The following is a 13,321-nucleotide window of genomic DNA, read 5'->3' as shown; positions in this document are numbered from 1 at the left end:
ACAACACAATCCATACATAAAAATAACACATACAAGATGAACACAAATGGGGAGGTTTAGTTTGGGAAAAGTTTACTGCTAACTCTTGCTTGTAACAAATTAATTTTGTTAATTTTAATGAATTTAACTAGAGATTTATAAATATGGGGATTAGTAAAGTTAACAACTTTAGACAAGTTGCACTTTTTGATCGAATTGAAAATCGATAGACTTTTTTCGAGGTATTGTTTTATAATACGGTTAAAATCTTAAATTAAAATCGGCTGAAAGTCGACGTGAATTGCCAACATCAAAAAAGTTAAGTTTTGTGTGACAGCTGATGCTGTCATCATCATTGACTGACGCTGTCATGTTCATAACTGCTGTCATTGTCATCTGTGTGCTTGCAGCAGTGAGTGAAAAGAAAAGAAACAGTCGGCATCATGTGTTAGTGTAGATTTAGGCATTTGTCTTGTTTAGATTTATTTTACTATCTAGTTGTTACTTTTGGTAAACTTTAACTTTATTTTGGAATTGTTTAATACATTTTAAGCATGTTTGGTTTGTTTATGTACATTTTTGAGGTAAAAAAAGAAGTTTTGGTGGGCCTATCACTATCCGTAATATACCTAACCTACTATCTAGTGGAAGCTGTCAAGGTAAAATGAATTATCTTATCGAATAGGTACCTACTATACATGATTCAGACAAGTGACTTATAGTGTTAAAATACAATAAATTATTGATTTTTATCATTCAAATGTTTAGGCCCTAATCAAGGCCAGCTTTTGTAGTAGATACCTACCTACTAGACTTTCAAGATGAGAATAACCCATTGGTGACTAAACATTTACCTATTTGGATCGGGAACAACACTTGCAAGAACAGGAAGTTCTTATTTTGGATCTCACTACATGTGGGTCCACTAATAAGGAAAAACATCGTGATAACTATCAAGTTAGGTTGAGTGTCCCACTTGGCTAGATGCATGTCAAAATTACATACTTCCATTTGTTCATCTATGGTCATAATACATATATGGTATGTCTTGATAACATACTACAATTATTGTTATTAACTACATTAAGTTTCATTAACTTGTATTTTAATGTTGCATAGTGCATACTTTCATCTATGATTAGTAGAAATGGAAAAGTATGCCTGCCTTAAACAAATCTTTACATAAGAGTTATAATTATGTGCCATTTTTATGTTAAACATATGATATCTATTATCCATTACACTTGAATTATTTATACAGATTTGGTTGTTTACATACTTTGTACCTTTAATATCCTTTATATTAAAACAGTTAAAAATATTCAGATATTAATAAGTTTAAGTAGAAAAGTTTCATTGAAGATGCTGGTTCCAAAAATACAGAATTAACCATGGAATTAACATGCTGATTTTATTTCCAGAAACCTATACTGATATGCCGAAAAGGTGAATTTCGTGAATTCCTAGAAGAGAATGTGCCGTTATTGAACGAGCATTACTGGCCCACACCCTGGTGTCTGGAGTCACGCTTGCAGACAGTCATCGGGTCCGTGCTACGTACTCGACTGCTGCCTGCAGTCAAATATCGCCGGTAGCTCTCAAACTACATTTTGTACAGAAAAGCTATACTAATTAATTAGGGATTGATGGTGAAAACGGGCACTAGTCCCTTTTCAGCCCCAGTTGATTTTAGATTGCTCAAAATTTCACTCAAAATTGACCATTGAACTTGGCACCCATTTAGATCTCATTTTTTTGTTGTTGAAGTCAACAACCAAGGCATGTATCATAATATTGAACTTGGCTCTCATTTCACATTTATGTTTTTGATGGGACACAAATTATCATAATTAATCACTTTTTTTTTAAATGATATTGTTTCTTTGGGAAAGTTGTTGCATTCGAGCAGTAGAATCAATCCTTTTTGTTTGATCCATACTTAACCTTTTCAAAACCAATGACGGATACATGCGTACATCAGGTTGACCGTCAACGACGGATTAATCCGCCTTAAAAATGAATGTCATTTTAAATGGCAGCGTCCAGCGCTGACCAGCGCGTGTTGTCGGCGCCGTTCAGTGCTTATCGGCGCGCGTACATATATTTTCCAAGCGCTTATAAGTTTCCGGTTTTCTTTCTGTATACGGCCTACCACACTAAGCTGTATTTACAGAGAAGCTTACATGGAAACGCATTGATGGTGACTGACTTAGTAATTCAGTCAGAGGACAAAAATGGTATTCAAAAGAAGCCGGTTTAATTACCACTCATTTAAATATGAAACCTAGGTACCTAGTTGAGTTGTTTTTGTAATATTTTTTTATTTGTTTTTACTTTTTAAATAGTATTCCGTACACAAGATGATTCGTCACCTGCAGGGAGATACTGCAGCTGTCGGACGGCGGACAAGTGGCGCTGGACTGGGCGGAGGGCGCGGAGGGTGCGGCGGGCGCGGGCGGCGAGGGCGCCGTGCTGCTGGTGCTGCCGGGGCTGACGGGCGACTCGCGCGCCGACTACGTGCGCTGCCTGGCCGCCGCCGCCGCCGCGCTGGGCGCGCGCTGCGTCGTGTTCAACAACCGCGGGCTCGGCGGCCTGCCGCTCACGGTCAGTGGCCCCGCCCCGCTCCGAGCGAGACGAACTGTGGTAGACGGTAGCTCGTCTCATTGAGGGAACTCGGTGGGCGTTGTGGGAGCGTTGGGTTAATAATTTAATGAGGGCTATCGTTTTTATACTTAACAGTTGGCACCCCTGGCGATTGACAGGACCTTACTCTACAGTGGCGCCATCTTGATGAGTGCAATTGCGATAGTCCTCCTACCACTTTAGCGCTCACCAGTTGGTGCCACTGTCTTCGCTACTAGCAAGTGACAGGACCTTACTCTACAGTGGCGCTAACTGGTGAGCGCTAAAACGATAGCCCTCATTATTAGCTTGTCTCTGTGTTCTTCCTTCTTTGAGCACTTCTGTGACGCTCGTGAGAGTCGTCCGCCTGCCGTTGAAGATACGGCTCGACGACACCGCCACTCGGTGTCACCGACTCACCGTCACATAGGATTCGTAATAACGATGCGTATCTGTATGAAACCGATCCGTCTGTGAATGTTTGTCCGGCGCGCAGACGCCGCGGCTGTACTGCGCCGTGAGCCACGCGGACCTGGCGGAGGTGGTGGCGGCGGTGCGCGGGCGCGGGCCGCTGCTGTGCGCCGGCGTGTCGCTGGGCGGCCTCATCCTGGGCCACTACCTGGCCGAGCACGGCGAGCGCTCCGGCGTGGACGCCGCGCTCGTGGTGTCGTCGCCGCTCGACGTCGTCAAAGGTGAGTGCGGCGCGGCCGCGACGGGAGGGGCGGCGCTGTGCAGCGGCTGAGTGCTGACTAGTGATGTACAAGACTCGAGGCGTCGAGTCCTATTTTTGAAGCCTCGAGGCTTTAACCCTAGAGTAGTCGCGCCTTTCCGTGAAACGTGAGTGCTCGCGTATGAGCATTTTGCCGCCCAAACTTACAAGTCCGGTTGTGTGTCAAATAACAGTTTAAAAATATGAAAATCAGTTAAAACTGATAGAATAAAGCATACACTATTAGAAAATAACGTTCATTAAAGATTTGTGGCTAAAACTTAAAGAAAAAAACATATTTTGAAAATGTTAGGAAATATTTATAGAAATCATAGAAAAAACATTGTTTTACCATCATACATCATCAAATATTAAACTTATTAGCACACTTAAAGGTTTTCTTCATCTATGACATGTGCTTCAACAAAACAGGCCTGTCACATGTGCATTTAATGTGCGTTGCACAGTAAATTTGCACAACTACTGCACCCTTGGCACATCATTTTCAGATTCTGCCGCTGATTGTTCTATAACAGTATTGTAATGACTATGTTTACTTTATTTACAACTTTAGTATACATTTTCTACTAATTTTAGTGCACCAGCTTCTTCGAAATCCGACATCTTCCTTGTTTTTTCATTTTTTTGTATTTTACGTGAATTTTACCGAAAACGACATGAAATAAATTAAGCACTAATGGTAATTATCAATTTTATGACGTCATTAATGTCAAAACAACATTATACGCAATGAAAACTAATAATCTTCCAACAACACTAAAAACCAAACACACAAATTTAACTTACGTCAGTAGTCGCGCAGTGAGCAATTTGCCGCAAAACGTGACATACGTTCAACAATCGTTCTCTATTGCGGTCACCTGCGCACTAAACTTCTTCTAATTTCTAATACATGGAGGTGAAGTATGGGGAGGCAGCTACTGAAACGCTTGACTTTGACAAACGCATCATGTAGAAAATAACTCGATTTTTTTGCCGAGGGCGGCAAAATGCTCATAGCGCGAGCACTCTAGGGTTAAAAGAGCTCGAGCCTTCAAAAAGGCTCGAGCTCAGCGAAAGACTCCAAGCTTAATACAAACGAGGCGAGCCCCGAAAAAGGCTCGAACTCTAAAAAAGACTTCCGAGTCGTCGCCCTTCATACAAACGAGGCGAGCCCTGTTAACGACTCGTGAGCTCTCGGCAAAAGTACTCGGAAGCCTCGAGCCTTGTACATTACTAAAGCCTGGTCCGTGAGCACGTAGAATTTTGTCCAATGACCCCAAGCTACCCATCCTTATCGCTCGCGTGTAATTATGTTGCTGTTGCGCTCGCACACTCACTGCGGGCGCCCGTCGCACAGTCGTGACAGCAATATAATTACGCGCGAGCGATAAGGATGGGTAGCTTGGGGTCATTGGACAAAATTGTACGTGCTCACGGAGCAGGCTTCAGTGCTGACGCGTGTGGTCCGCAGGCTCGGAGTGCATCGAGCGGCCGCCGCTGAACGCGCTGCTGTCGTACCACATGGCGCGCAACCTGCGCAACACGCTGCGCGCGCACGCGCCGCTGCGCGCCGGCCCGTGGGACTGGGCCGCGGTGCAGCGCAGCCGCTCCGTGCGCGAGTTCGACGCCGCCTTCACCACCAAGCACTTCGGCTTCGGATCGGTGAGCGTTGTTTGCGCCCGCACTTAGTCTTGTGCTTTGTTCGTTTTTATACTGGTAGGGCGAGCTTTATACCTGTTTGGGATACTAACAAACAAATTAATTTTATTATTAACAAGAATCGATTTGAAGAGTAAAAAATCTCGTTGATATTTTATTTTACACTTTATATTTTTTCATATTTTATTCTAAACATAGCACTATAAATATTCAAATGAGTATTTAACTTATTTAACATACTTATGTTATTTCATTAAATTAAGTATATTATTATCCGGAACTTAAAAGTTGTTGAAGTTATCACGAACGCAACAAGTCGATAGCGACTGATGGAATCCGTGTTTGTTTTTGTTTACTTGACAGGTGGAAGCGTACTACCGCGCGGCGACACTGCGCGATAAGTTGTCGAAAGTCCGTGTGCCTCTGTTGTGCCTATGTGCTGCTGATGACCCTTTCCAGCCACTCGATGGTGAGTTCAGTAAAATTATAACAAGGAAAGTAATATTAAGTAATCATTTTTATATGCTTTTACACCTAAGATGATTCCTGTGACCATCAATCCCTTATTTTTATGTGACCCTTGGTAACAAATAACAGGAATTTTGTTTACATATAGGAATCACTTAAAAATGGGATTGATGGTGAAAACGGGCATAAGAGTAGTAGTAAGTTTAACTCATGTGTTATAAAATTTCTTACCTAATAAAAATTCCTTAGAAGAAAATATTAAAAGTGACTTTAGATGAAGAAATTGCTTGCTTCTGAAATATATTGTGGCAACGACGAACAACTACGGTATCCTACACTGGCGTACTCGCAGGCGCGTGGCGGCCCCGCCCGACTGATTTGCAACTCGGAGTTGTCGCGCGCTGTAGGTAATTATCCTTTGTCTCGGCCGGCATAGGCGAGTGACGGAGGCCTGCTTTAGCTTCGTACTTTTCTATTTTGTGACGGCGCGCGGTGTGTCATGTCCAAGAATATTTTACTATAGTCATTTTCATCGTCAATTTCTTTTACCAGCGATTCCCGTTCGCGAAGCCGAAGAGAGTCCGAGCGTGGCCCTGCTGGTGACGGCTCGAGGCGGGCACATCGGCTTCCTCGAGGGCTGGTGGCCCACCAGCGCGCCGCCCAGCCACCACTACATCGCGCGCCTGGCGCAGCAGTACTTCGCGGCGCTGCTGCGGCGCCCCGGCCGCGACCCCGCCCTCTCCTAGGGAGCGCCGCAATACGCATTCTTGTGCAACCGTATCGGAATGCCGTTTATGAGGATGTGCTCCGAATGAGGGCTATCGTTTTTATACTTAACAGTTGGCACCCCTGGCGATAGACTGGACCTTACTCTACAGTGGCGCCATCTTGATGAGTGCAAATGCGATAGTCCTCCTACCACTTTAGCGCTCACCAGTTGGTGCCACTGTGCTAACTGGTGAGCGCTAAAACAATAGCCCTCATTCCTCTTCGGAGCAACTCCTCGTCATCGCTGTACACTTGGAATTCCGCGCCCCTGACTCGTTCATACAAAGTATTTTAGAAATATTGAGGGCCTACCGCTGTGAGCGACGATTTCTATTTAATGCATCTGTTGATAAGACCATACTGAGAGCTGATTGCGGACCGGACGCAATATAAATGAATTAAGGGCGTAGTTTATCCATTGCGAACAACAATAATATTGTGATATCATAGTTTAAGGGTTTGAAGTTCGAGACTTCGTCTCTTGGGTGTAAGTTGCGTACGCTGTTAAAGAAACGATCCTGTACAAATAATGTTGGTGAATAATCAAATCCAGCAGTAATTTGATTATGCCTCTCGGTTCTTGAATATTTCATGGTTTAGTGTATTCTGGAATTTGAGGAGAATACACCCTTCTTTCAAAGATTTGTTGTTTTCACACAAACACTTTTTGTCAGTAGCTGAGATGCATAATTAAAGCATTCGTTTTTAGACGGTAGTCGGTAACTTTTAAGTAAGCTTAAAATGATTCCATAGTTTATCATAAAAATAAAATTCGATACTTCGACATGATGCCATACAATAAGTTGCTGATACCGTCCATGGCAAAACTTAATGATAATAATTAAATAAAAAGAGTTAATATTATATGGAATTACGAGCCGCTCTTCTTTTCATCTGTTTAAAATTAAGTACTTTTACGCCCATATTCACAAACATTACTATGAGGTCTCACGGGGCGCGTAGACAGGGTGGCACATGAACCAATCGCAGAGCCCTATTCAACTCTGTGCGTTCGATTTGCTGCTTTACTTAAGCATCATCGTTTGTGAATACGGGCGTTAAATTAGCGTTATGAATCACGCACAGGGAACGAAGGAATCGAGTGAGAGTATTATATTTACATAAAAATAGTTTTAGTTAGGAATATTGGTGCATTTCAAATGTTTATACAAGTTTAAGCTAATTTTATACTCGTTAAATATTAAAAAAAAAATAAGACGAGATTCATACAGCGTTTATTATAAATAACGAAATAAATAGTTAATTCAGAACCATTCGATAGTAATGGAACAACAATCGCTACTCGAGCTATCGTAAGTTCTGAATCTCGAGTAGGTATGAACGAAATAAATCTGAATAAAAGTTCATTGACCCCGCAATAATTTCACTACTTGTCACGTGTCATTTTATGACATTCGCCCCGGCTTGCGACTTGGTCGCCATTTTGTTTTATGCCAAACATAGGTAATTCGGATTTTTTCACTTCACTGTCGGTTGATTTATTATAGTCTTTTTCACCTGATTCCTATGATATAGTCAAATTTTGGCGAATTTTCCGTACGACGCTTAACTCCGCAAATATTTTGAAAAATCCTTGACTTTATTGTAAATATCATGAAAATTTAAACTACCTCTTAAAATAAGTAGCAAAATCAGTGTTTATTAATTACCTAAATTTTAATTATTGAATATAATAGAAAAATAATTTTAATTAATAAAGTATGAAATGTGTTAAACGAAACAATAGTGATGGTTAACATTGTCAGCTTAAAAATTACATAAAGATGCACTTTAAACAGTCACGCACCGGTTACATGTAGGTACACTATTAAGCAAACGCCGATGGTAGTACAATTTCATCTGAAACAGACGATTAACAAAGAAACAATATTTTGGTTTATAAATTTTATTTTACCACATAAATATCACATTTAATACTTTTAACCATTCCATAGTCCTGACAAGGAACCTTTACACTTGTTTCGTCATGCCCGTGTGTCTCTTAGAAAAAATCAATTTTTCTATATCGACTTCCACCACTGAGCTTTTCATTAATGCTTTTCATCAAAGTCAATGACCTTTTATTTAGCGATATCTTTTTACTTTTAAATATTTTTGTGCTTCTAACAGGAATTGAAATTTTTGCCTTTATTTGTAAGAAAATAGGTGAATTTCAATACTTTTGGTGCATGGAGACTATTACACAGCGCCGCTCGAGAACATTATGGAGTAGTTATTATAAACTGTACGGCTAGCACGAAAAACTTTCGAGTTCGAATCGTTTGCGTATTCGAATTGCCATCAAAAGATTTAGTTCAAAAACTACAACAGCGCCCTTGTGAACGTGTCGTAAAGTGAACTTAGTATGAAAAATGGTGGCACGGAACTTATATTGAGCATCAAAATTGTCACGTTATCTTTTAATTAGAAGGTTGTGTATCGAATTTTGTTGAATACGCAAACGATTCGAAGACGAAAGTTGTTCATGCTATAGTCTGGTTGCCGAGCACGTAGAATTTTGCCAATGACCCCAAGATACCCATCCTTAGGGTCATTGGACAAAATTTTACGTGCTCAGAGACAGGGCTTTAGAGGTAGGTACTGCTGTTGTTTGTTAAATGTTTTTTAAAATGACAAATTTTATGTAAATTGTTGAGTTTATATTATATTTATATAATTTTAAAATGAATTTATGTATTAACATTTTTTGTGTCCTTGAATGTTTCGCCGATGAAATGTGTGGAATGTGGATATTATTAGATACAAACAAGTGAATATCTTGAAGGATTAACATGATTTGAAAAAAAAAAAACGAAATCCTCGATTGATTCGGGAGTCGGGACCCACAAGTATTTTAATAAGTATGTATGGTTACATATTTTGTAAGTTTTTTTTACGTATTTTAACAGAATGGATTCTGTAACCTAACCTTTAAAATAAGCTAACAAAGACATCGCCTGGATTGTATTTGGAAATAATAATAATACTTTCAAAGTAATATTTTAGGCCTTTGGATGTCAAATTTATCAAGATTTAACAAGTGTTAACTAAATCTACACAATTATTAGTGCCTTTATTTGATATCAATTCTGTAAATAAACTTCACATATCATACTTACCTACATAATTGCCTAAACGCTTTTATGGAGAACTTTAAGACCGTGTCAATTAAAGGAATCTCGGCTCCATTGCACATATTTTTCTTAAATCATGATCGTAATAAATAAACAAATTTAAAGGTACATATCACATTTATATGAGTGCTGTGCATGTGGATCCATCTCATGTTTACATGAAGCCTAACATCCATTATAGGGAATCGAATATCAAGTCGAATTAAAATAATTTAATCTTGATAACATCCATTAATTCGGTATCGGGAACCCGAACTAACCACCATGTCTGAGGGCAAAGCGATGTGATCATGTGATCCATGAATAGGTTTGTATGGTTGTAAGTGCTTAGCACAAATGCTTCATCATACGCGCTCTCAAAACCACGCTGAAATTTCGAGCTTACACGTAGGATAACTTCTCTTTAGCAAAAGCTTTAGAATTTAGTTTAAAATATAAAAGGTCGAAGTTACCCGAATCTTAAGTTTGTTGATATAACGCTGAGTTTGTCTTTATCAACAGGCAGTTCTGTGGTATTATGTTAGTGAATGCTCCAAAGCAAACTACTGATGTTTGGAACATTCAGTGCCGACATGCCTCTTATACATGTAATCTAACACAATAAAACGATGATTTTAGTTTTTGTGTTTTATTTGTTGCACGATTAATTGCTGTCTATGTGTGTGATATTTAATTAGGTACTGTTAGAAGGCCAGTAGATCTATTCTCATAAATAAAACACTGGATATTTAACTTGTACATACATATACATATTGCCTCATTTACAATACAAATAATCACTATAAAAGCGCACGGAGCTCTATTATGACCATTCTCTATAAATCGGTGATTCTGACGTTTCTAGGGTGATATTGAGACATTACTTATGTAAATGTCACTGTGACAGCAGCTCATTGGCTGTAATGTAACGATACCGGTATTAAAACATTAAGAACTTAAGAGATTAAAAAATATTTATTTAAGCTTTATAGGCAAAACCGTTTGTATATTAAGCCCACTCCACTGTTTGTATATTAAGCTAATATACAGAGAATTCACTCACTACAAGTGGTTAATCAAATATCTGGGCACGTAATAAACACCTGCGGTAGTCAATCAATATCAATATAAGAATCACAATCGACTCACGGAATAAGAGAGTTGTATAAAATGACATAACTAACGTCAGTCCAACGGAGTGCCGAGGGCGCGACAGAAGGCCGCGACCAAGTTCTCGGCGCGCGCCAGGCGCTCGGCACGGTCGGCGGGCAGCGCGCGCGCCGCCGCCGCCGCGCCCGGCAGCGCCGCCAACGCCGCCGCGAACGCGTCCTCCGCGCCCGGGCCCGCGCACCACTCCGACCACTCGTCGTCCGACTCCGCCGACTCCGACTCCGCCGCCGAAGGGAGGTCGGGCTCGCGAGAATCTGTCATGAAAATTAAATGCCCATAATCGAAATCGCATCCAGGCACCTCCCGCGACCTTCACCAGATCGTCGGTCCACCTAGTGCGAGGCGAGGGGCGCAGGACCGGTCTTTGTGGAAATCCTTGGGGGAGGCCTTTGTCCAGCAGTGGCCGTCTTTCGGCTGAAACGAACGAATCGAAATCGGTTCCATGGTTTACCTAAGCATGATGAAAGTATTTAGATTAGATACTTTAGCTTGTAAATAAGTATGTACACCAATTGTAAACGCATTATCCACAGAAAAAAATTACAAACGAAAGTGGAATTTTTAGCGAATATTTTCCGTGCGACCTCAATACTGTGGTTCTTCTTTTTCTTATTCGTTACGCTCCTGGCAGAGCGGTCGTGGTCACGTTGAGCCGCATCTCTCTCTATTGGCAGACTGCAATACGTTTACACTGCGGCGCCCATCGAGCTATATCATGTTGGATAGCCTACTCAAGGAAGACACGTAAAGCAGTGGCGGCGTAGCATGGGTTGGCACCCGGGGCGGATTACACATTATACATATTGTACAAATTACAGTATGAGCTACCAGAAATACTACATCAGCTTAAAAAAATATCCAATTTTAAAATAGATTTGCCAATACCTAAAGAACAATAAGAAATGCATCCAGTCGGCACACGCATTAAATCAGTCGTCTCAACCACAATCTCAACCTGCCTGTGTCAATAATTCGGCAGGCAGTCATGTCGTACTATCCGTTCGCGATAAGTTTGCCGCTGGCGATATGACGTCACTCGAAGGAAAGCGTCTATAATCATAGCAAACTGTATTGAAAATGTTTTTTGTTTATCAATATTGAGAAAAAATATGTATTTGCGTAAAATAAGACACTTAATTGCGTTTAATCTCGGTTGGGGGACACGCGCATTCCACGGACCGGCAAACTTAGCGCGAACGGGTAGTACGATCGCACGCGCCCACACACTCACCGGCGGGCTGGCGGGGCGTGCGCACGAGGCCGGGCCACACGTGCGCGTGGAAGGCGGCGCGCACGCGCGGCAGGCCGGCGTCGGGCTCGCGCAGCGCCACGAGCTCGAGGCGCGCGGCGGCGGCGGCGCGCGCGAGCCCCGGCGCCGGCTCGGCCGTGTCCGCCGCCGCCACGCGCACCTGCGCCGCGCCCAGCCCGCGCGCCCGCGACCGCATCAGCTCCGATGCGTCGTCGCCTGCACACTGCGAGCGAGCAACGAAAACTCATTATTCAGTAGCTCAGGTGCTAGGGTTAGAAAAATAAATAAGCTTTTAATAATACAGGGTGTTTCGTGTAAGGTGTCTAGCCGAAGGCAGGTGATAGGTGAGGAGGACTAGACCTGTCTGGGGGCACGGTAGTGCCCCCGCTAAGTCGGGTAAAAAAGCAGCACGTCGATTCTACCCCCATGTATGTTCTACGATTTTTCGTAGTTTAGAAGTTATCGTGAAATTTGTGTTTTTTTTTAATTTATGACCTAGTAGTAGGCTTTAAATTTTTTTATCTTTTTTTTGGGTTGACTTTTCTCAGATTTTTTTTGACAGATTCGTTATTAATATTGCAGATGTTTGAAAAAAAAATAATCACTTGCCTATCTTTGATGCAAGATACGAAATAAGTGCATGTGTGCTCTACAAATGTCAGCATGTAAAAACTTAACAAAAATGTCACATAATAAACAAATCAAAAATAATAAGAGGTCTACTACTAATAAAATCTAATAATACATGCTGTACAAAAAAGTCTGTAGGTAGTTAAAAAATTTATTGATGGCAATCAGAATTTAAACAAACACTGCACAGTATTACATTGCTCATTTGCTTTCTTTTCCCATTTCTATAAAGTTGGAGAACGAGTGAATACATGTGTCACTGTTTAACATTAATCAAGCTAAAGTTACCTCGTCTGCAGTCAGATAAATGAGGTGTGCTTCCACAGCATCTGCAAGTTGGGTGTCTAGTTCTTGTCCGTCCAGGATTGTGTGGAACTGCACATCGGCAGTATAGTACTTGTTAACCAGCTTCCATACACGCTTAGCATTATTATCTCCATCGGTTCTATTTTCTGAGTCATCGCCGATAATTTCTTTAACAAAATTTGACAGAAGTCTTAAGTTTTTTTCATATGAATATATACCTACTCTAAAGCAATCAAGACAATGCATTATGTATAAAGTTAACTAATTAAATATAATAAAAAGATTGCATAAGTTAGAAACATCTATTTTGAATAAAAAACATTGGTTGGAGTATAGGAAACGGGGCGCTATGGGGCACGAGACTTGAGATTTTTTTTTATGAAAACATTACCTGATATTATAATATTAGCAGAATTCTGATCCTTTGCACTAACTACTAAAATAGGTAGGCAGTCAAATTTATCTGCCATTTTATTCAGTTTTTAAGTAGTATCTTAATCGTTATCGCACAAAAACATTGTACCTATTATCATTAATAGTGTAATAGAAGAACGACCAAATTATTTTTTTAACAAAGTAAAGAATTTAATACGTTTACTATTTATTTTATATTGAACTGACAGTAGACTGACAGACAAACATTTG

General features: G+C 40.9%; 2 protein-coding genes and 1 long non-coding RNA gene across 4 annotated transcripts; 1 reads left to right on the top strand and 2 right to left on the bottom strand.

The window, feature by feature from the left end:
• The first annotated feature begins 354 nt into the window (after positions 1 to 354).
• On the top strand, positions 355 to 9,440 carry Hydr1 (abhydrolase domain containing Hydr1). Of its 2 annotated transcripts, none has more exons than XM_028320381.1 (7): positions 355 to 638; positions 1,401 to 1,570; positions 2,358 to 2,583; positions 3,098 to 3,293; positions 4,785 to 4,975; positions 5,336 to 5,441; positions 5,993 to 9,440. In XM_028320381.1, exons 1-7 carry the CDS (start codon positions 534 to 536, stop codon positions 6,184 to 6,186), a joined length of 1,188 nt encoding a protein of 395 aa, XP_028176182.1. In that variant the 5' UTR covers positions 355 to 533; the 3' UTR covers positions 6,187 to 9,440. The 2 variants fall into 2 exon arrangements, with proteins under 2 accessions (XP_028176182.1, XP_028176183.1); XM_028320382.1 differs by lacking the exon at positions 355 to 638 and adding an exon at positions 932 to 1,020.
• LOC114364283 (uncharacterized) lies at positions 8,335 to 11,830 on the bottom strand. Its single transcript, XR_003656836.1, has 2 exons — positions 11,723 to 11,830; positions 8,335 to 10,745 (listed from the first exon to the last, which is right to left on the bottom strand). It is a non-coding gene; the product is annotated as an uncharacterized LOC114364283 (long non-coding RNA).
• A 1-nt stretch (position 11,831) lies between these two features.
• LOC114364302 (uncharacterized) lies at positions 11,832 to 13,316 on the bottom strand (the record flags this gene model as incomplete). The annotated part of the gene is made up of 3 exons (XM_028320406.1): positions 13,068 to 13,316; positions 12,659 to 12,843; positions 11,832 to 11,963 (listed from the first exon to the last, which is right to left on the bottom strand). Coding segments are annotated over exons 1-3 (396 nt in total), but the record flags the coding sequence as incomplete, so codon positions are not given.
• Positions 13,317 to 13,321: the final 5 nt, after the last annotated feature.

This window comes from Ostrinia furnacalis, unplaced genomic scaffold (assembly GCF_004193835.3).
Source record: "Ostrinia furnacalis isolate ACB-3 unplaced genomic scaffold, ASM419383v2 OfSCF7368, whole genome shotgun sequence".
Lineage (NCBI taxonomy): Eukaryota > Metazoa > Arthropoda > Insecta > Lepidoptera > Crambidae > Ostrinia > Ostrinia furnacalis.
The sequence above is the reverse complement of the archived record's forward strand: the minus strand, read 5'-3'. Positions and strand labels throughout refer to the sequence as shown.